Below are 23640 nucleotides of genomic sequence, written 5' to 3'. Positions count from 1 at the left end.
TCTGTCTTGAAAACACCAACATGTTGTCTATATTTCTTCTGGTTTTTTCCATCTCAATAAAGAAATTTGGGTTTGTGTTAATATTTAAAACTTTTTATGAACTTAAATTTGTTATTTTTGTATTGGATTTGTTCTGTCAAAACCACCAGAAGTAGTATATACACAAAGAACAAAAAATAAGCAGCAGTAGTTGTTCTGTGTTTTGTGTGGTCAAAATTTATATTGTGAAGGTGATCTTTGAAATTATTACAGATTTTTTGAAGAAAGTATTTTCTTTGTTAAAGAAGGTACTGTGACATTACCAGCTCTGCTCTACTGTTTTGCTCTACATTGTTTAGCGACTGGGAACATGAGAGAGTCATCACATCCTTGTGTTCAAACACTATTTGTCAGCTGCTGTCTAGCTGCTGGGTGCTGCAGGTAGGAAGTACATCTTTAAGAATACAGGTTTATGTTAAGGACATTTTTTTTTATGGATAGGCATTCATTGCTAGGCATCTGGGTGAGATGCTTATATTTGATTTCAAATTGCCTCTACAGCAAATAAGTTTTGGACATAGATGACATTGTTTTGATTGAATCATGCCTAAAATTAGCTTCATAGCTTGAGTCTGTGTGCTTTCAGTACCTGTAAAATATAGTAAACCTCAGACATGTAAGTTGTTGAAAAAGGCCATGGTGAAATACCTGATTTTTGTTTCTGTTTTACCTGAAAACACTTCCTTTGTTCCCCTTTACAACCTCACTGCATGAAATCTGATAGCCCTCCATAAGATGACTTTAATAACATATATCCTATAGTTTAATATTTACTGTATTAGAACAAGTTTTTATTTATAGTTTTTACATGAATAATAGTAAACTTTCTCTTTGCATCTAAAATATCACCTTGGCTGAGAATAAAAGTGGAAGTGAGATGTATAATCTTTTCCTATTCTGTGTGCAAAGTCAGTAATTGGCAGCAGCTGCATTTTAAACTGATTATATTAACGAACAAGTCTGGAAGTGTTTTAGAATTGTACAGAAATTTGTAAAGCATTTGCCTAATTTATGACAGATTTTAAGACTTTAGTAAAAGAGAATTTCAAAGGAATTTAGTCAGGGAACCTGCATGTTCTTTTAGGGCCAGTTACCTTAAAGTCTTCTGCAGACAATTTTCAGTCAAAACAATGCATGATTATGAACTAGGTTTTGTTGTGGTTTTTTTTTTAAATATCTTTATCCTTTTATGTGTGCTCTTTTTTGTGTGTGTATGTCAGAGAGGGAACAAAAAGTTACAGAACTGGATACATAAGAAAGCAAGCATGCTGGATCTGGTTAGTATAGAGTTCATCTTATTCACGGAGCCCATATGGTGTTGTGGTTTAGATTTGTGACCAAATCAGTGTTGATAACACACGAATAGAAATTTTAGCTATCGCTGAATAGTGCTGGCACAGTGTCCAGGCCTTCTCTGTTTCTTACTCTGCCCCATGCCAGGGAGTAGGCTGGAGTTGGGCAAAAGTTTGGGAAGGGACACAGCTGGGACAGTTGAAATGTTTTGACCAAAGAGGTGACTCTGCCAAGTACAGGCTGTGTAATAGAATTTTGAAGGGGCCATTCACTTTAGTCCGTGTTTGTCACTGTCCAAATAAATGAGCACTCTGTCATGTTCTGAAGTGCGTGGTTGACTCAGAGATAATGGAATTACTCTAATTTTTGTCCCCACCCCGTAAAAGTTTAAGTAGAATGTGAAAGCTAAATCAAACACTATTACCCTGCACAGATATTTTTAAAGAGAGTGATTTTTTGTTTGGTTCGGATTTTTTGTTAAGTAATTTGTGGTCCAGTGCGTGCCATCCATCCATCAATGAATCTGAAAGTATTTGAGTTTGGAGAGAGAATTCCTATTGCTGACCTGCATACCATGTATGAATTCTGTTTCATGCCTTGGTCACCTAGCAAGTCCTTCTGAAGAGTGAAGACAAGCATACATTTTAGATGACCATATTTTATTGAATGGAATAATCAAGTTCATGTTTTCCAAGAGAACATTTTTATATGGTACAATTTGTTAATTTAGCTTCTGAAAAGTCTTATGTTTAACCAAATGGACTGCAGCCAAATGGTGGGGTTTCCAGATTTCACTAAAAACATATGTTGTCCTTGTGAAGTGAAACATGATTTAAGAAAATACAGGTTACAGTTGGTTGCTAGACTGCCTTCTGAAACTAGAAGCTGTTAGTTAAAAGCTGAACCCCTGTGTATAGGCAAGGTGTGAAAACACTATTTTTCTTGTTAGTAATGTCAGTATTGAATGCTTAATTGTTTCCTAGATTATCAAGGAGAAAGGTAGTTTCAGTTTCATAAAGAAACTGCTTAAATTCATTTGCTAACATTTCTCGGAAAAATCAAATGATTAGCAGAAAATAACTTTTGCATGCTTGAGCACATGTTATGCTTTTTCCAGGAAAGGCGTGTTGTGCGCTACTTTTGAATTCAGAATAGAGCTCATATTTAATAATGGAGTCACGGCTAACTGTTAAAACAACTATGTAATGTTTTGAACGGTTACTAATAATGGCACAGCATGTACTGAAATGTGTCAGGAAGCAAAGTTAGATAGAGCCCTCATCTTTGGACTGGGGGGGCAATACACAAACTAATGAACAAGTGACTTCCCTGTGCCCAGGGACAGTGTGTAAAGTGCTACTATGTAGTTTACAGTTGTTGGCTGTTGATTATTTTTTTTTCAATATAGTGGTAATCAATATTATAAGAAAGCTATGATAAATGAATATATTTTGAATCGTAATATGTCAGGGGACCTTATGCTAGTGTGGCCCAAACGTTGATGAAGAACTTCATGTCTTCATTTCTGGCACTGTCAAGGAGCTTCTAGTTTATCTCAGTCTGGAAATAATCTAGTTTGTATGCAACAAAACCACTCAGAAGCAGTACATGGTAAATGGAAGCGATCAAGGGATTTGCCTCAAAACTTGTTCTGAACCATATTGCTGATATAGGTGTAGCCGTATAACTTTAAAGAGGCTTGTTTTATGGTTGAGATAAAGGTATGCATAATTGCTGTAGTTATGGGGAAGTTAAATATTGAAGCTTCTCAATTTCATGTTTGTATTTTCAAATTGATGAAAATAAGAAATGAAAAATTCGGGGACAGGGTTGGACTTTAAGTTGCTTCACTTTTCCTTTACTGCTTTGTTAACTGGTAACTTGCTAAAATTACATATTTTGTCAGGTGGCTTGCCACAGGTCCTCTGCATTCTTTCAACAGCTGTTTGCTTGTTTGAAATAGAATGCTAAATTTTGATGGATATCTCAATGCACAGGCTAACAAATGTTCTACACTTTAAAGCAATCTTTGAAATTCTTAAAAAAATTAAATACTCAAGAATAAGAGCTGGCAAACTGCTTTTGGACAGATGTGCACAATCATAAAAATATATTACTCTATTCAAAGTTCAAGAAAGATATATGAAAAAGATTTGAAAACAAAACAGAAAATTTGTGTAGACCTCTGTAAATAAAACAACATTCATTAACAGCATACACTGAAGATGTATCAAAAATGTGCCCAGAGTGTATTTTATCTGAAGGTAATTATTACTTGAAAGTTACTTTGACATTACTGTAATGCTAATGAGTATGGAAAGCTGCTTCTGCAACAAAGAGGCCAAAAGATTCTGCTTGTTGCTCTTCAAATGAAAAGTGTCTTTCTGATTAGAATTCTGCATAAACCTGAAGAATTTGCTTTGCTGTGTGACAAAGTGTGGTTATGTTTTACTGGAAGAAAGTGCAGTTTTATCTCAGATTTTTCAGGTGATTTGAAAAAAATAGGGGAAAAACCCCAACAGACAGAAGAATATTTGGTTAGTTATTAAAGTTGGTGTGGGGAGAGATGCACTGTAGGTTTTTATTTTTAATTTCACTGTTGCTTCCAGTGCATTTAAAATACAAAGAGCCAATGCACTGTATGGTTTTCATGTTATTTGACTGGCATAAACCTTAAAGCTCACAGTATGCATATTGGGAAGCAAAGGAGATGGAGGAGAAAGCAGCTTTGTGAGAACAAATGTGTCTTCTATGCTGCAGCTGTCAGGTGTAGTCTTTTTATAAATATGGGAGTGTACCAGAGAAATGTAAATTAAAAAAAAAACAAAACAACACCAGCAAGCAAAATATTCTGTGAATACGTTGTTCATTCATATAATATAGTAACTTTTGAAATACTGTGACAGGCAAGAAGATCATTTAAGCTTACATGTGTCATAGTCAAAGGACGCAATAAGGCTAAATGGCTAGACACGAGGAAGGTCTCTCTTGTGGGGGATTCTGGCCTGATCCAGGTTAATCAAAACAGCGGAAAGGAAGGAGACAATGTTGTATGCCTCGGGGTGGGGCAGGAAAAGAAAGTCAGAAGTTTCTCTTGGGGTGGTATTGGAGCTCAACACCTAAAATACTGTTAAGAGATCACCATGGCTTTTATAATTGTGTTCTTTCCATACCACATGTGACATTAAAGAGACTCCTTGTTTGGTGTAAACTAATTTCTTTTTTTCTATTAGAAATTTGTTTAGACTTTTTCTTTGATTGTTGCGTGCTAGTTTCCAAAGTTGTCTAGGAATCAGAATAAGGTCAATGACATTGGTGAATAGAAGGTTATACCCCTCTGCTCAGCATTTTAAAATAAATAATCAGGCATCCTTTTGCAGGCAACATGACCAGTACCTTAGCAATGGGACCAAAGAACAGACAGTCTTTAATTTGTACCCTCACAGAGCTGCAAAGTGGAATCAAGACAACTTTGTCTTCTAAAAATCATATACCTTGTGACTGCAATTAAGAATATTACTGAGGTCCAGACTGCCCTGAGGGCCATTGACAGATGTGGAGAACTATGATACAGTTTGCCTTAGCTGTCTGTCACCAGGGTATTGCTGTTAAGCTACAGGCGACACAGTTACTGGGAAAACACAAGTCTGTTGAGCGAGGGATGGGAAGTAAATATCTGAAAGAAAAAAAAAAAAAAAGGTTTGTGATAGGTAGGGTGAAAGTTTGACTGTGCCACTTGAAATGAGTATTCTACTAAAATTGCAGGAACTAAGGAGCAGTGTGAGCAAGAAGAATTAGAGTTGTTCTTTAATAAGGTGGTTATGTTATACAACTTGAACTGTCAACATGGAATTACTTGGTTTCTTCTTTCTTTTACAAGAGTATGGGTTTATTACTAAAACATTTTATTTTTTTCATTTTCAGGCATCAACTTATCACCATATTCAAGAAATAATGGTACTGTTATTACGCACAGTGAACAGAACTGTTATTACAATGGGGCGAGATGATCCCTTAATTGTGAGTACTATTTTAATGTATTTTTAATGCTTTGAAAGTAATTTTACAGTTATACTGGAAAAAATGCAGATATGGTATTGGTGGAGTCCTTGCTTGTGGACTTTTTTTAGATCTAAAATAAGAGATCTAAAGCTTTATTCTTTTTGCTTTCAGCTGTGCCACTGTAGTGTCTTCTGAAGTGTAATTGAATACTGTGAGATTTGTGCATACCTTAAAAATACAAACACTAAATATAAAGTTAATTGCTGTTTGCAAAACAAAGAAAGTTTTACAAACCTGCTTAAAGGCCATAGTTTAACACATTGAAAATAGTGTTTCTACTAATCTGAAGTAGAAGTGTCTGAGTAAAACTAAACAAACAACCAAAACATTTTCTCCATGCTTTACTTTTTGCTGGGTTATAGTTGCTATGGAACAGCTGCCATTCCTGGTTCTGTTTCTGGAGGGGCAAGATAATGCCCTGTGTGCACAGGGAAAATGTCTGGGGATGTCCTGGCGTGGTGCACTCACCTAAGATTTTTGTTGAGATGTCATGAGATGTCATGATTGAGAGTTATGTTTAAGTACCAATGCCTCAATTTATTTGGATTTAAGTACATTTCATGAAGTACCTCTTGATTTAGACTATTTGTGAGAATGTCAGCCAGTTGTGTTCAGTGGGAATTATGGAAGTCACCCTGCAGACTGTGCGCTTAAAGAAGATGCATATTTGTTGTTAGTCTTTAGAGATTTACATTATTCTGCAAAATCACGAGCAGCAGGTACTTGATTGTTTCTGCTACAAAAGGTACATCGTGAGTCTTTTAAAATGTACCATGTTTCCTTGTTCATTTCTGTTGGTAAACCAAAATATGTTTTAGATCATTGCCAGTTAGAGAATGCGTGTCTCCTAATGATCGATCTCCTAATTGAGTTTTTCAGTGGAGATAGTTGCCAATAGTTGCTTCAGACTGGTGGTAGATCAGCAAGTTTCAGAAATCATATAATTTTTATCAGAACTCCAGTGTGTTATTCTTCTGTGTGTAACCCTCTGGCATGGCCGCAACTGGAGAAGGTTTTGAATGAAGACCCATTTACCTTTCAGTTCTCTAGAATGGTTGGAAATGTTTTTTTACTTGCAAAGAAAACATCATATGAATGTCATGGATGATGTAATTAATATATTAAGGAGTATTTTTGGACACTATAAAAAGTAAAGGAAGAAGCAAAGTGCAACACTAGTAATTCTGCAAAAAAAAATCGTTATCATTAGAAAACATTAGGAAATAAGGTGGTTACAATTAAATAAAATGGTCTGGAAAGTGTGGGTGTTTTTTTCTTCTTGGTGTGTTTTTTTTTTTCCTTTCTCTCATCTACTGTAATTTGTTCAACTTTTTACCCAAAAAGATTAAATCCAGTGTAATTTCAAAATGCAGATGTCTGAATGCTAATAATGCTCATAAGCACCTATGCATATATGTATATTGGGCATTTTAGAAGTTTTTCAAAGCAGATTTCCAATAAATTACAGATTTTTCTAGAGCTGAGGTAAGATTTTTCAAGAGACTGGTCTTTTAAATGTGACATGTTCATAATGAACAAAATGGTCCTTTGCATTCAGAAAGAGCTGGCAAAATGTGCTCATTTTGTGCTCTGGGTACTACCTCCAGTTCACTCAGTTAATTTGCAGGTTTGTTTTGAAACTTCTTGAGAGAGGCAAACTTACTGAAAAGCTGAATGCTAAATTTTTTAAAAATAAAGGAGATAGGAATTACAGCCTTCTGCAGTATGCTTAGGTGAGCGGAAGTTGCTAAAAGTATGGTGAACTCTGCAAGTACAGCTGGGACATATGGAATAGATGCAGACAGACTGTGTAGCTGATATTATATGGATATGAGCGACACTTCAAATTGGTCTACATCTGTTATTTACTTCCAGAGGAACAGAAGGTTACGCTTTAGACTCTTAAATTTGTTACCATGTTTCTGAAAATTGCAAATATTTTTATTATTTTCTGCTGTGTAATCTTCTAGAATTTGAAAATTGTGTGAAAACCAATGCTAATACTGTGTTATACTAATTAAAAAAATGGTTACAATTTACAAGACCTGTAATTCCTTGCAAGTTTAATGCCTTGCACCTGATAGAGTGCTAGATTTTATTTACCTAAGTTTTTTTTGCTTTCTGGCATGGATAAGCAGGTTAATTTTCATATTCAGGTGTCTTCACAATTGTCTAGCTTGTTGGCAGATAAGGATTTGAAAGGATTTTGGGTTACAGTTGCCTGTATCTTATCTTGCTGTGGTGCCATTTGAATCTAAGGGAAGGTGCTGCCTTGTGCTCAACTGGTAACAGCATGCAGTGAGCTTTGTTCATGTAATTACAGGTATGAAGCAGGCTCAGAAGGGCATAATCCCATCAGGAGAAGGCGTTAGTGATGGAAAAGTAATCTGGTTCTCTGCAACTACTGCAGAGAAGACTTAAATACAGATCCTGCCTTCACTGTGGTGTTTTGGAGGTTGAAGGCTTTAACGGCTGCTTGGTTGTTTTCACTATTAAAAAAAAAAAAAAAAAAAGCCTTGACTGTCTGTAGTTGTAGAACTGCTGCTAAACTTGTAATAAGGAGGGAGAAGTATTATCTGAAATTGGCTATTGAAGCTTCTGTGAAGTCTGGGCTTGTAGTTAAACAGTGCTGTGATGCAGTGAAGGCCTACCACAGTAAAGCTAGAAGTAAAACATATGGAAGCATGTAGAATACAGAAGTACTTTGTTTTCAGTATTGGCTTGGTCAAGTAAACAAAAATATCATAAATCCATCATACACATTTTAAAGATTTCCATTGGTATTTCCAAACTTGATTTTGTTAACAGTATCAGTTTAGCATGAGGAAAAGACTGTAGTTATATTACACAGAAAAGGTTTTAGCCAATAATTATGTAAGATGTTGTACAAATAAAAACTTTGCTGAAAAGAAAAAAGCATGCTTTGTTAATCAAACCTACTCTAGATAGCATACTTCTGTAGAAAACAATTTCTTTGGGGAAATAATGATCAGAGAAACCATTTTGCAGAGCTGCTGTGGTTGGAGAACCTGATATATTCAAATATACACATGGTCTAGCTAAAAGTTACAGGGTTTTTTATTCAGTATTCAAACTAAGATCCTTTACCTAGAGAAGAAGCTGAATGATTCCATGAAAGACCTGTTTATTCATTACCCATTTGTTTTCCTTTTCCAAAGAATAATTGTTCACTTCCTTTATAATATAAATGTTGTTATTGATTCCTGAAACCTAAGAAAAATATCTCATTTTATTGCAAAAGATAACATCATATTTAAAGAACCTAGAAATTTTAAAAATGTACATTAGATAATACATTCCATTAGGAAGATGTTTTGCATCTAAGCTAGCATAATTGCTAAATATTGTGGCTTTTTTGAAAGAACTATAGTGCACCAAACTATAAAAAGCCCTACATGAACTGCTGTTACGTGACAGAGAGAAATCAGAATTTTATGCATACATTCTGAATTTTCAAAGAAAGTTAGGTTGACCCCATAAAACAGCAATTTCAAATACAGCAATTTTGGAATATGCCATATTCTGTGCAATGTTTTATAAATAGCATACTGCAGTTGTCATTTAAATGTCTTTCAGAGAAGCCTACAATCATTTGTATGCAAGGGCTGTCAAGCAGCTTTGGGTTTGGTGATGTTTTGTTGTTGGTTTGTGGGGGTTTTGTTGGTTTTTTAGAACATGCTTGTATATATTTCTAATGTTTATTTCCTACTCTGGGAGCTGGTTTTAGGCATTACACTGTGAGTTTCTAAATCAGAGAAATTTTTATAGCCAATACTATTTTCTTCTAGAAGTCTACCAATTTCTATTGCTTTTCCAGTCTTGACATAAATCACATAGTGTGTGTGTGATAATATTTTTATTTCCTATACAAATTAATAATTAATTACTAAAATATTTTTAAATATTTAACAATAAAACAAAAAATGATTATTATATTTTCACATAGCTTAGATTCTCCAACTATGTGTTTCAAGTTTATTAAATTGTAGGGTTTTTGTGTTGCTAGGATATACAAATTTCTGTTAAATCTAAACAAAACATACAGCAACTAAGCGGCCTTACCTTCTTGCTGTGGCTGATGCTTACCATGACTGACACTTTTCCTACTGTTGCCTTATAATGTAACGAATAGTCTTTTGCCCTAATGTCGTCTTTAATTTTTTTCAAGTCTGTTGTGTGTGACCTACCGTGGAGAAGACTGGGTGTCTTCTCTCATTAAGTAGGTGCAGTTTTATGTGTTTTTATTGTGAAACTATGACGCTTACACTTTTGTAGGAATAATTTACTTCTGGCATACTTTTACTTTATTTTCTCTTAAACTATTGCATGGGGTTTGTTTGTGGTAGTCAGAGCCTCTGCAAGAAAAATGAGGGAGTTCTGTGTTTCAGATAAGCCATTTGTTTGGACCCTAAATACATATTTTAGAACTTGTCTGGCTATTGCCACTACTGCTGACTCAAAAAAAAATTTTTGTGCTGAAACAGGGAACTCTAGGAGCAACCTTTCTGAAGGACACTGCTTTAGCAGCACTGTAATTTCATATTTTCTTTCAAGAAAATTAGATGTCTTAGTGGTGAATTTGAAAACACGGAACAGAATGTAGGCTGAAAGACAAGCAAATGTTCTTAAATTGCAGCATTGGGAGCCGAAGGCTGGCTGGCCTAGGTACCTGAAGTGTTTCCCTACTGCTGTGTGTGCATATGTTAAAAAGAGAATTTCATATCCATATATGGATAACATATACTTTAGCGATTGAGAGTCAACTGAAAAATAACCAACAGGAATATGGAGACCAAAGGCTCATTTTGACTGGGAGATTAAGGATTAAAAATTGTTTACACTTCTGAATTCCATCAAGATCAGACATGAAAATATAGATCCTGTAACTATTTAAATCAGTATATTTGAGTTTTTCGGAGGTACTGATGTTTGTTCAGGTCATAAGAAAGGCTTAAAGCCTTACAACCATCTTTGGTTGGACTTCCTTAAACTAAGTAGAGATATTTCTTCTTGCATAGTTTTACTGACCCCAGGAATTGACTGGTGTTGTGTTGTGAACCAAAATACTGTGGTTTGTTTAAACTGAGTAATCTGGATCCTTTAAAAATATATTGAAAGCACCATATTCATTATGTATGCAAAACCAAAGTCAGGCAGCTTAAAATGAGCTTTTTTGTGCTTCTTAACAAAAAGAAAGACACAAAATATTGTTTTGATATAATAACAGATTACTGAAAATCACTTCACTACAGAAAAAAACCTGTCCTGGTTTTGCTAGTTAAGCCTGTTGGTGTTGATAGTTATTATACCTTTGCCACAGAGGATATTAAAATGTTACTTTAATAAACAAGAAACATTTACACACTAACAAATCCTTCATAATATCAATTATAGACACTAATGCAAGATAGGAATGCTGTTGGCATACCAGCATAAGCAGTATTTAAGTCTAATATAATGACGTGTTCTGATGTAATAATGTCTTACCTTTGTTATACCCACAAATAATTATTGAAGAGCTTTTCTGTCTCACTAAATACATCCTTTTTGCTAGTAAAAATTTATATAAGGCTTTTCTTCTGACAAGCCTCTAAAATAATGATAATTTCATGTCTGTCATTTCCATACTGACTGAACACGGAAATGTTTTTTTAAAACTATCTGTCCTTTAGAATTTGGATAAATTAACCCATGTCACATAGCATAATCTCTTCTAAATGAAGACTAGTTTTATCAAAAAACTTAATTCTTCCAGACAAAATTCTGTGCAAAACATTTTTAATGTGTTTTCAAATGTGTGATTAACCCTAAGAATTCAAGGAACACAGGTGTACAAAAAGTGTACAGATATTTTTAACTAACATTGCACAATTAATACAATATGATTTAGAAAAATAAGATCCAGGGGTTGATCTACAGAATACTCTGGCACCATTTCAACTGATTAACCAGAGCAACTTCTAAGAAAAGGTCTGCAATACATTCCACTAAATATAAAATACATTATTTGGGCCTTACAGTGTGCCCTTTATACTCACTTTGGAAAACCTTTTCCCTTCTACCCCCCATATGAAAGCTGACCACATTTTCATGAGTGAAATAGCAGTATAATGAACCCTAAATTAGGGTGCATTGGCATACCCTGTGCTAGCTGGGAACTCACTATTTTTGAAGGAAAGAAATAGCTGCATTGCCACCAGATAAATTTTTTTCAGCATATATATCTGTTTATATAATACAGATAAGTTCATTAAATACTATTTGTTTTGGTTATCAGTTTTTTGTTGTGTATCAACTTTTATCTTAAGGCCAAAAAATCACATCTTGGGATATTTTTGTATAGTGATACAGCTCTTAAATGTACAAATTAGGCAAGTAGTTTAGCAAGACAGTAGCCAAAGTGTTTGTTGCCCTCTATTCAGCAACTGTGTGCTGACATCTGAGGTATTGTGTCCAGTTTTAGGCTTCTGGGTAGGTGAAAGACGTTGGCTTACTGGAGGGAGACCATCAAGATGACTGTGGGCTGCAGCACAGAACATGTGAAGAGAGGCAGAAAAAATTGGATTTGTTCAGTCTTTAAGAAGTGAAGGCTTAGGAACAAGGTCTTATTATCTGTCTAATTCTTCTTGAAGGTGTTTTTGGGTAGGGCAAGATATAATGGACACACGTTAAAACAGAAAATTCAGATTAGATGTTAGGAAAAAAAATGGTAACAGCTTGCCCCAAGAAGTTATGGATTCTTGTCTTTGGAGATACTCCGAACTCACATTCACCTAACTGGACCTTGCTTGAGCAGGGGGTTAAGACTAAAATTACTGATCCTCTCTTGTTGTACTATGATTCATTTCAGAGAAGTCTGTTAAATGGCTGAAACTTCTAAATGGTTGCTTTTTAAATTGAACCAGTACAAGGACAGAGAAAACTTAACCTGACATTCCTTTTTTCTCGTTAAATATTAAAGACAGCAACAAAAGCATTTCAGTGGGGATGTGAAATAAGTGTAATTGTCTCCTTTGAGAAGAGATTTGTTTGAACCATGTAGATTCCCCTGGATTTGTCCTTGATTGTGTGAGTTGTTTAAAGATCACCAAAGTTCTTTCATGTTGCTTAAAATAGGAAATGAAGACTGTGTGACAACTTTAGCTTTGTCTACCATTGTTTTATAAAGCAGAGATTTAAACCTTGTTATTTTTGGAAAGTTGGAAAAAAAAAAAAAAGTCTTTTCAAAGCATATGAAAATGTCCTTGGAAAAAATGAGAAAGATTCCTTTTGAAGGAAACAATTTCTTTTTGAAAATAGTATCTTCATGTGCCTTTATGCAGTGAGATGATTTCAGTAAATTAAATTCTTTTGATTTTTCAGATACTCTAATTAAACAATCTTTAGTTTTATGATTTTGTAATACCACATTTTCAGGTGTGTGGTCTCCAACCTCTTTGTGTTCCAGTGTCTTTTGAAATGTAAAAGGATCCAGAAGGAAATCAAATCCACCAGAAGCATTTTCTTTTCACCTTTTTTGATCTTCTTCTTAACTCCTTTTTCTCGGGAGCTGGATAATCAGATGGTAGCTTCTGAGGTGAAGCTGAAGCTGGATTTTGCTCTGCATGATCCAGTGTTTCCAAAATCTGATGAAATCTTCCTTCTTGTTGTCTGAAGTCGTATTCTACACTATGGAAAAACGAAGAGATTTAAGCTAGTAAGTGAGAAATTTCTTAATGTGGAAAGGATGCTTACCTCATTAGAATAATTTGTCATTGGAGCTTGGTTAAAACACAAAGGTTGCTGCTTTGAAAAAAAGTTAACCTTTTAATCTTTTCTGAGGGAAATTTTTTTCTTAATGTAAGTTAAGAACTCCAGAAATGTGGCCAAAACAATGGGACAAAAATTAAGGAGAAAAAATGAAAATGTGCTAGGATGACCTTTCAATGCATCTTACTCAATGGTCAGATTTTATACTCAGTCATACGCTTGGCACGAAATCAAAACTCCCACGTGCTTAACTTTGTTAAATGTGAATGCTTCCCGCTAGGAGACTGGCTAGGACCAAAAATATATGAAATTAAGCAAGTCTGTAAGTCTTTCAGATAAGTGGTATTAGTTAACAGGAAAGCAGAATGTAACTCATTTTCTCCATGGAAGCCCATAATTATTATTGATGTCAAATAAGAGCCAAGACATTAATTAGGTAAGAGCAGATATGTGCAGAAATAAGGTTCAAAAGAATTGATGTGGACAGTGATTAAGTAGTCTGATGCAACCAGTACAGTTAAACAAAAACAAGAAAAAAAAATTGACAAGGATGCAATGCTCTATGGTTTTTCTTCATTTCAGCCATCTTTTCTGGGCAGGAGTTCGGGAGTTGTATTGGCTATGTCTGCTGTGGAGGGTTTAGCAGGCAGAGGGGAGAGTAGAAAGGAACTGGTTGTATTTTCCATAATGCAAGCTTTTTGGGAGGAAAAAGGAATCATCAGAGAGGTGCTGAGATGGCACATAAAGACCCTGAACCTGATTGGGGCACTGAGAGGAAGAAATCTGTAAAATTAGTAAATATGTATATTTTTAAACACTATTAACTGTGAGTATCTGTATGTATACAGAAATCTGTAAACATTGTTGAAGGATATCTTAAAATTAACTAGAAGCTTTTTTTTCCATGTAATAGATTTTTGGGGTTTTTTTATGAAATAAAATTACTCAGCTGGCAAAAAAAAAAAATAATAGGGTTATTCTAATGTAGAATAACTGGAGAGGGATCTCTGGATAAGGAGCAATACATAAGAAATATAAAAGTTATATAAATGACACATTTGACCAGTGTGTCTCAAACGTGAGTTGCCTGCTAAAACAGCAACTTAATACTTTTCAGTAGTCACAGATCACACGTGTTGGAGAAAGAAATGTTTGCTTTATACTATATGTAAGGATAACATCTACTCATGTCCTTTTTTTCTTCCCATCTTTAAAATTTCTAATGCTGGAGAGATCATCTCTAGAGGCAAGAGTTCAAGTCATTCTTCGTTTAATACTGTCCCTTATACATGGAGATAACTTTTCAGTTGCTACTTGCATTTGTTTATTATAATACAAACATTTGTCTTACAGGATCTAGATTGAAAGTCCCAAGTCATCTCACATAAACCTGCTGGATAGTTAGTAAAGCTAAACTTAGAGCTACTATAGACCTGGTCACTGTTAGACTGAAAAACTCTCTATTACTGTACCAATCAATGTAATCCACACTGGGATTGATGTGAGATTAGTACATTGTTTGACCCAGGCACTGCTTAAAATGCACATGATAAAGATGGTTCAGTGACAGTAACCTCACATTCTGCTTGGACAGTGTTTGAATCACTAATAAGTTAGTTTCTTGAAGCGCAGGAAAGCAGGGAGCAGGATTAATCACTTGATTCTATAATTAATAACAGCGATACTATGTTAATGGAAAATGATACTTACGTGCACCTTTTAGGCTACATAAAACACAGGAATTGCATGGATTTGTCTAGAGTAACACCTGATAATTATTACTTTCAGAATATTGTCGAATATGTTATGAACTTCAAATATTAGTTACTCAGAATGCTTTTTTTCATAACCACATTTGTGGAACGTGTCTGTAAAGTGAAAACTATTGTGTCCTTGCTCTCTCCTGTTTTGTCACTTAAAAGTAGAAACTTTTCAGAGGAACTGTGTTCTGTTGTGTGTATTCTACTAATCGTTGCACTGTAAGTTCCAGGCACATTATAAACCACCTAGTAAATCAAAAAGGCACATTGGTGTTTTTTTAATTCCTCATTCTTTCTTTCAAATACTTGTGCTTGTTGCTCAGGATCTTCCCTATACTGAAACTGTGTAAACTAAAAATGCAGGGTAGGCGTCATAGTTAATTTTTCTGAAGAGAGGAGGCATCCCGTGATAAAGGGTTGTTTGTACATAAATTCTAGAGAGTGACCTCTGTTCTTGTATGGTCCAATAAAAACGTACAGAGACTGTTTGTCCGGAGACAATGACCAAGTAAAGACAATTTTTTTTGTCTTGGGTCTTCCTTTTTGCACAGAAGCAGTCTATGCTCTTAGACAGGTCATGTAACTTCCGGGGGTATTGAATGGACTCTGGAAAGCACTAACAACTTGGTCTCAGAGGAGATGTGGTGTTTAATTTGTGACATGTCAATTACTTTGAGTTTCATTACCAGAGGTTTAGGACATGAGTACTCAGCTGAGTTGTATGTGGAACAATAGGTTCCAATGCTGTGACCAACCCTGACTTTACCTAACTACCTTGTTAAGCTTTTTAATAAATTTGGCTCATGTAGCAAATGCAGAGTAAAAAACACTTCCATGTGGATATAGTCTATTCATTATACCCATAAAAAAATTAAAGACATACTGGTTACAAACAGCTGAAGCTAATGGACTACTATATTCTTTGAAATAAAGAAAAAGTTTTCAACCTACAAGAGAAATTCTGTTATCCTATATTTTTGTAAATATAATCAAGTAACTGAAGGTGTGTGTTTTCTGCCTCATAGCTGAGGCTGCAGAGGTTAGATAATGTGTTTGTAAATTGGTGCAAGCCCTACAAAATCCCTTGCCAGGTGGACAACTTACATGTGCAGTGTAGCCAAGACTTTGTACCTGCTAGCTTTTTGGTTAATGGCTGGCAAGCCAGACTCTTACATTGTGTTTGCATAGGCATAGCATTTGAAACGTGCAGCTTCTGGAATACAGTACTATGAAGTTTCTCGATCATAAGAGTTCAACATAAACTGCAGTTTAAATTTGGATTAACTTACACAAAAATTGCACTTTCTCAAAATAGTAACAAATAAACATTTATTGATGTGGGACGTGTGGGAGTTTTGGGTTTGTTTTCCATGTAAACATGAACTGTAGCTATAGCTTACTTGCATTTGGAGAGTTAAGTGTTTATCTTTTCCAAGATCTACGCCTATTACAGAAACCCTAGCTTTTAAAATATAACACACAAAGGGAGCTTCATCATCAGAAATGGCACCAAAGGTTTTTGAAGCATGCTAGCAATAATAATGCTGTGAAAGATTAGTGGGAAATTTCTATTTTGAATCTCAGAAGTACAGTACCTCTTTCAAATAACACCAATATTAGTTGTTTTCTATGTGGGAAAACAAACCAACCACCTCACACGTCTCAGTTGGTCTTTTGTTAAAAACTGGATTTATGATTATTGAGACCTTTTATAGCTGTGAGCAAAACATTGTATTGTACATTTGTGAGAGATACAGACAAAACAAAATTGTGTGAAGAAGTACCTGTATATGATACATGCTGTGTTCTGACAGGTGCTGCAGTTGTTGAGGTCTTGACCAGTGTGATAGAAGTTACGCCTGTAACAGACAGTAGTGAATGTAACGTGTATTTATTTAACAGATCTCTGAATCTTTCGTGAATAAAACTAATTCTGTTCACCACTTCTATTATCCTTACTACAAAGTCTAGTGTCAAATTTTTTTAAAATTAGAAGATTGCTTTAAAAAACCCAAACCCTATGTTGATTGATGTTTTCATCTTGTCTTGCAGCCTTCCCATCTCATGCTGTTAAGATTCTGGTTGTGTTGGTTCTTGCATGAGTATTTGTTATGCAAACATTTAGGCATGTGACTGGTACTTAAATTTTAAAGTATGTGAATATCCATGCTTTTGGTGAATCAATCTGGTCTCTACCCCATGATTTCCATTCTTTCCCCTTTTCATGTTTCCTCACTTGAATATAAACAAGTCAGGTTTTTACTGCTGATAGTTTACAAATTTGGAGTGCTGAGAAAACAAGAAAAGTGACTTTTCTAATTAACATCAGCTAGAGTTGAATTATTTTTATAACAGAGGAGAGATGTGCATTAGAAACAGTTTGAGGTTGGTGGCTCATTACATCTGAAGGATGCATAACACTAATATTTAAGGCATTTTATTTGAATTAGGGAAGTTAATTTTGTACCAATATAATTTTCTGATTGCTTTTGGAATTCAAGTGGAGGTTCTTCACATGTGGTGTTGCGCTACCTCCACGAGTATTTGGAATGTTCAGTTTTACTGCTAGATGATTCTAGCAAGATGGATTGAAGCTTATAATTAAATCTCAGTGTGAAACTTAAAATTTATTTGGCAAAATTTTTGTTTTCAGCCATGTGGTGACTGAACAGACATGGACTATAAATATTGCTGTATAATCTGACTGTGCTTCACTGCGAGTTACTCTTTGTAATGGTCAGGTTTGCAAACATAATTGAAACTTGTCCACTCTGTCATACATAACTACGTGCAGGGGAGAAAATGTGGGTATTTTGTTCTGTAATTTTGTAAAGAACCATAGTGGGGTAATAGTGGTATGAAATATATTATAGACAAGTGACTGCTAAAACTTGATACATACTTGGATTTCCACTCCCTCCCCTTGGATCTTGCTTGTAAACCAAAATTTTGTGGTTCGGTGTTTCATAAATGTTTTTGCATTTTTGTTATCAGTATGTCTACATGGATTTTTTTTGTGCTGTGTCTAGGCTATTACAAAGTTAGTGTTAGAAAATCATGTGAGCTTTTTGGATAGAGAAAAATTACTAAGAATAACCCTCTGAGAGAGGATAGTTGGAGCTGAATTATATGGAAAACACTTTACAGGGACTAAAATTATATGTGGGCACAGTGGAAAGTAACAGAAGTCTTTTTGTGCTAACAGCCAGATGGACATTATTGGTTAATGTTTCCAGATTAAAAAGGCAATCTGTACAGAGTGAAATTACAGGTTAACTTGACTTATTTTAGTTTTTAAAATGAGTTTAAATTCATGTCTGGAGTGCGAGTTGGAGAATTATTCATCAGTAATGCAAGAAGGTAATTTCAATTCCCACATAAAATACTTTGAGAAAGAAAGAATTCTTCAAAATAGGTTTAATTTTCAAGTTTTAAGAAAATTAGGATATGTAAAATTGTGGCTTCAGTTGTATCCTGAGAGTTTCTGCACAGCCACACAAACCATTCCTGTCCACAAGGGAACAAGTGCAAAGGCCTAGTGCTGCGTTGTGTGAGCAAGTCAGTGTCATGCTCTGTGCTATTTCTGGCTGGTTGAACCTGCACAAAAATCTCAAGGCAGCCCTCTTTCTGTGGTGTTTGCAGAGTTTTTGGAAACGTGGCAGATTATCAGATTTATTCCTTAACTGTAGTCAGTAAACGCTATTGATACACATGATGTGATTTTAAAACTAAGGATGTAGTTTTACACACAAACCAGCTGCACATAAATGATTATTCTAGCTGCCTACCTGTGCTTAGTATAAAAGTAAATATATTGTAACATAGACTTTCTGATGTTTCAGATTTAAAAAAATCAAGTTGAATGGAACCTGTATTCTCTTGATATGTTTGAAAGATTTATTTATGGGTTTTTTTGAAGACGAAAAATTATTTGATGGATATACTTACTACGTTACCACAGACTGGTCAGGACTGGAAGGGACCTCTGGAGATCACCTAGTCCAACCCCCTGCTAAAGCTGGGTCTGCTAGAGCAGGTTGCGCAGAATGGCATCCAAGGAGGTTTTAAATGTTACCCAAGAAGGAGTCTCCACACTTAGTATAAGTAGGAGCTGCTCTTAATTTTTTGGAAATTATTATTAGGATAGTCTAAAACCTGTTTAGAAATACTTAAAATTCTATTGTAACCTTGTCCTACAAAGGTGTGCAATCCTTAAACATTAGTTGCATTTGTTGTATTATTCTTATTATAAATAATGCAGAAATAATTTGCATAAATAAGTTACATAATGCTTTCGGCCTTGGCAAATAGTTACTATTAAAGAATACTAAAAGACAGGTCATGCATTCTTATGATAGTGCAGAAAGCAGTCATTCCAAAATCTGAGATTCTGAAGTGAGTTCTTGCTAACAGGATTCACGGGCTCTATGTTCGTATTTTCAATCCCTTCTAAGCACCGATCTTCCGCTCTTGTGAAATCTGCCTGACATATTGAAGCTCTTGAAGTCTACCTGGCGTTGCGCCTTTTCATATTCTTCAGGCATTCCCTTTAAGCAGCGATGTTGTTTGTGGCATTATGAAATGTAACTTACAATGTGGTCCCCAAATGTTTGCAGATACTGTGCTTTAGCCACTAATCCTTTTACTTGCTTATGAAGGCAGTAATAATTTATTGAACAGGAGCACGTTTTTGCTGATACAAACTCTTTCAGCAGTAGGACTGCTTTGGCAATAAATGCATATCTGACTTTGCTAGTAAGAGCTGGTTGGGTTGCTATTACACTACGTTGGTTCATTAAAGTGTTGGGGTTTGTTGTTAATAATGCATGCAGACTTTAGCTAGATGGAGACTGCCAGCTCTTGGGTGTCAGTGACTTTGTACCTGACACACCAAATCGAAATAAAAAAGGGAGTTAATAAACTGTCACACTGGGTTTAGTAAAGGCAGTGTCAGCTCAAGTCAGGTGATAGACTTGCTTCTCTACTGAGGCCCAAGTACCAGAAAAAGGGTATAAGATACCATTTTTGCAAACTCATCTTTAAATATCACAGGAAAGATTCTTTCAGTAGCAAAGGTTAAAAGAATGCTAACATCTAATTCACACTTCTGATGGATTATTAATATTAAAATGCACCATACCCTTCACTGAGGGCTCGGGATTTTTCCAGGTCTTGGATTACATTCAAAAGGACTTTAATCTTCTCCTGGTTCGATTGCAAGGATTCCTCTACAGACTGCAGCCTGCCTTGTAGGGCACAGAGTTCATCATGTGCCAAATGAATTTGATTTATTTTGCTAATCTCTTTGTTGATTTGTGGTTTTATTTCATTCCTTGGCAGATAAGACTTTATGTGAAATCCTTCTAAACAGCTGTTACACTGGGAAACATCTGACTGGGTAGAATTTCTCTCGATTTCAGTATTACATGACAGAGTAGATTTTGATGCATTACTGCTGGTCAATGACATTATTGTGTGATCATCATTTGTTAATGTTACACAGCTGGAATCTGTTTTGTGCTCTCCTGCCTGTTGATAGTCTCTGAGGAAACAAGGAGATGAACTGTGATTTGATGGAGGTGATAATGGAGTAGTTTCCTTACTGCTAGCATCTTTGCTGGCTACAAGCGGCTCAGAATCACTTTTATCTGCTTCACAAGAGTCAGAATGAGGATTACATTCACTGCAGTTAGTAGAATTGCTTAGGCAAGGGTATGCTTTTTCAGAATTAGATGACAGCATGCCGTTTTCATTATTTTCATTGCTATTTATGACAGTAGCAGAATGCAGTGAATTATTTAAATTCATGGTTGTGTCTGGAGCATCAGTGGAAACGTTGCCGTCTTTTGGGAAACTCATGTGTATGTATTCAGGCACCTGTGTAGAAACAGTTGTCTTCTCTGAGACTGAGAAATCATCTGAGTAGATAGGTCCATTGTTTTGTGCTTTTAATGGTCTTTGACTTAACTGACCATCCACTTCGCTATTCCTAAATCCATCTTCCAAATGATTAGTTATTCTTAAGTAACAGAGATCTGAAGACATAATGTCTTTTTCAGAAAGGCTGCCATTTACTTGGATAGAATTTGCAGGCTCACTTGGCATTTCTGTTAATGATTTGCTTACAGTCAGTTTTTTCTTCTTAAAAATGGGGAAGTGTTTCCTGAGGCTAGGAGATGTTTGTACAGCAATATTCCGAAGCCCCTTCTGAGCCCTGGGAAAAGATGGAGATGGATGTAGCAAAGCACTGTGATCCCTAAATATTTTGGGTTTTCCAGTTATGAATGCTATATCTTGGGCAGGATCAGCATCCAGTTCTGTCTTTGCGTTCACACCATCATCCTTGAATCGAACTTGCTGAGATTTGGTCCTGCGGTGGTGTGGCTGTCTCATAAAATCAGCTGAATCCAAACTGTTCCTTTTCAATAGCACTGGGCGCATTTTCATGCTTTGCTGGGCCATTGAATCACCATTTAAACTCTGTAAGTAACATGTTTCTTTATGACCCATTTCATTTGTCATTTGAACTCTATATTAAGATTGTTCCTAAGATACAAACAAACACCTTACTCCTGAAGAATCAAAGCTTTTCATTCTTCTTATTGTTATTATGTATACTTTTAACAGACACACTCTCTTTAGGGATGCTCCTTCAAATTGAATTGCTGATTAGACCAAATGCGAAGATAACAAAATATCACATTTAAGGAAAGACTTTTTGTAGCTAGGGAATGCAGGAATCCTTGTGTTTTGAAGGTAACACGATACCTGTATTACAAAACTGCAACAGGCTGTTATGCTTACAGTTAACTAATTTAAAGGGAACACTGAGTCTGTGGCTTTCCTGATGGCTCTTAATTTGACAGTCAGCTCTTCATTAGTGATTCAGGTTCTCTTAAAATGGATCAGTCACATATGTTTTACTTGCATGTTGTCTAAACAACAAGCATTATAACTTTTGGAAGCATTCTCATTTCTGACGCATAGTTTTGCTGGTAGAATATATCTATTATTACCAAACTGAATTGCTTTCTTTAGAGACAGTTTTTCATCTTCAGCCATCTTTGTAATGTTGCAAATGAAACTAATCTTCCCAAACAGTTAAGCAAAATGTCACCACTTCTGACCAGGTGAAAAAACACCATCCAGTGGGTTTCAGTGAGAGAAGTGATTGATGTGTAGCTGTTAGTTCATGCAAATACAAGGCCAGTCATATCCAAGGGACTGTTTCTTTTGGGGAAGTTCTGTAAGTACTTTGGCATCAGCAGAGTAGTCCAGACTGAATAACCAGCAAATGCAGAATAACAGGATAATGTTTCCTGCAAGTAAAAAGACAACAGTTGTAGATGAACAAACTGCCAGACAAGGTCATTTTCTTCTGCTGTCTCCTAAGCAACTTTTCATCTCTAGTTGTTCTCTAACCATGGCAGTGAGATACTTGTATAGAAACTGAAAAAATGTTTTACAATTTGGAAGTGCCTAATGTTTTCTTCATATGAAATACAGAACACCAAATACGGATATAAAATATTCAGAGTACTTTTCCCTTTGTGATCAGTACTCATGTGCAGGCCCCAATCTGGTCCCAAAATATAGATCTTAAAACTTAAATATTCATATTTAAAAATGACTATTAAATCTTGTAATGGATGTAATGTCAAAAAAATGAACAATACAATTGTAAGTTCTTAAATTGGAGGCAAGCTGGGGTTCGAACAAAACTAAAAATTTTTTTAAGTGTTCAGATTTGAGTACAACTCTTGGTCAAGGAAAAATAAATTTATTTTGGAATGTGATTAATGCAAATAGAACCTTTTCTGGGGAGATGAAATCTCTTTCCCCTGTAATAGCAATTATTTGGGAATCAAGACTGAAATTGGCTACTCATATGTGTAGTGTTCTACTTGGTTTGCATTCAGGAGACTGGCCTGTAAAGCTCTTATTTGTCACATTTGTCCAGAGCTCATAATGAAAAAATAAGTATTAGACACTTTGAGTGACCATGATAACTTAGATTTCTGAAAAACAATTAGGACAATAATATAGTCATAATGACTATGGATTGCATTAGGAAGATTGAAAGAAAGTATGAGAACATATTTTCTTATGGAGCCAGTGGTTATCACAATTTTACTTGTAAGTATTTTAGTCTTTATCAAATGTAGTATAACCACTGATCTGTTTTTTGTACTCCAAAAAATAAGTCTTCGACCAGTTTGTCACAGCTGGCACTTCAATTATGTTTATCACAGTTTTTGTCACAGAGACAGGTTATTCATAGGTTAAAGTGTAATGAGCATTGACTGCTTTCAAGTTCTTTATATTTATTCTATAAAAATAGTTTTATTGGTGAAATTTGAAGTGCTAATGAATTGTCACTCCACATGCTGATTATGGATGCATCGCCTGCATTGACTACCAGGATGGGTCGTTCATAGGTTTGTGCTCAAGTGTACACATGGATGATTCCCTGAAGCTAGACAGTCATAGCCAGGCTGTTTAATGGTACATTTTACTAACTGAAGGGTTGTGCTATATTGTGTCCTCTTTCTGGAATATGAATCCATGTGCTATGATGTATTGGCCGGTGGCATGGCAGGGTATGGGAAAGGCATGAAACAATACATTGTTAATGAACATGTGATGTACTAGAGCTGCAGTAAGAAAATACAGAGGCAGTAAACATGCAAATGAAGTCTTACACTTCCATGTCAGT

The 23640-nt window shown here is 35.4% G+C and overlaps 2 protein-coding genes across 2 annotated transcripts in view; one reads left to right on the top strand and one right to left on the bottom strand.

The window, feature by feature from the left end:
* The window catches only part of DOCK2 (dedicator of cytokinesis 2), a 197898-nt gene that overhangs the window by 68861 nt on the left and 105397 nt on the right, over nucleotides 1-23640 (top strand). The window contains 1 exon segment of the mRNA XM_055811904.1: nucleotides 5257-5352. Coding sequence (XP_055667879.1) covers nucleotides 5257-5352 — 96 coding nt within the window.
* INSYN2B (inhibitory synaptic factor family member 2B) overlaps nucleotides 5360-23640 on the bottom strand; it is a 44927-nt gene continuing 26646 nt past the window's right edge. Inside the window, exons 2-4 of the mRNA XM_013295214.3 lie at nucleotides 20065-22243; nucleotides 16709-16783; nucleotides 5360-13083 (exon numbers count right to left, since the gene is read on the bottom strand). Coding sequence (XP_013150668.1) covers nucleotides 12897-13083; nucleotides 16709-16783; nucleotides 20065-21446 — 1644 coding nt within the window. The 5' untranslated portion in view covers nucleotides 21447-22243 and the 3' untranslated portion in view covers nucleotides 5360-12896. The remainder of the gene's footprint in view (nucleotides 13084-16708; nucleotides 16784-20064; nucleotides 22244-23640) is intronic.

Source organism: Falco peregrinus, chromosome 8, assembly GCF_023634155.1.
Source record: "Falco peregrinus isolate bFalPer1 chromosome 8, bFalPer1.pri, whole genome shotgun sequence".
Lineage (NCBI taxonomy): Eukaryota > Metazoa > Chordata > Aves > Falconiformes > Falconidae > Falco > Falco peregrinus.
This window is presented reverse-complemented; position numbering and strand designations above follow the sequence as displayed.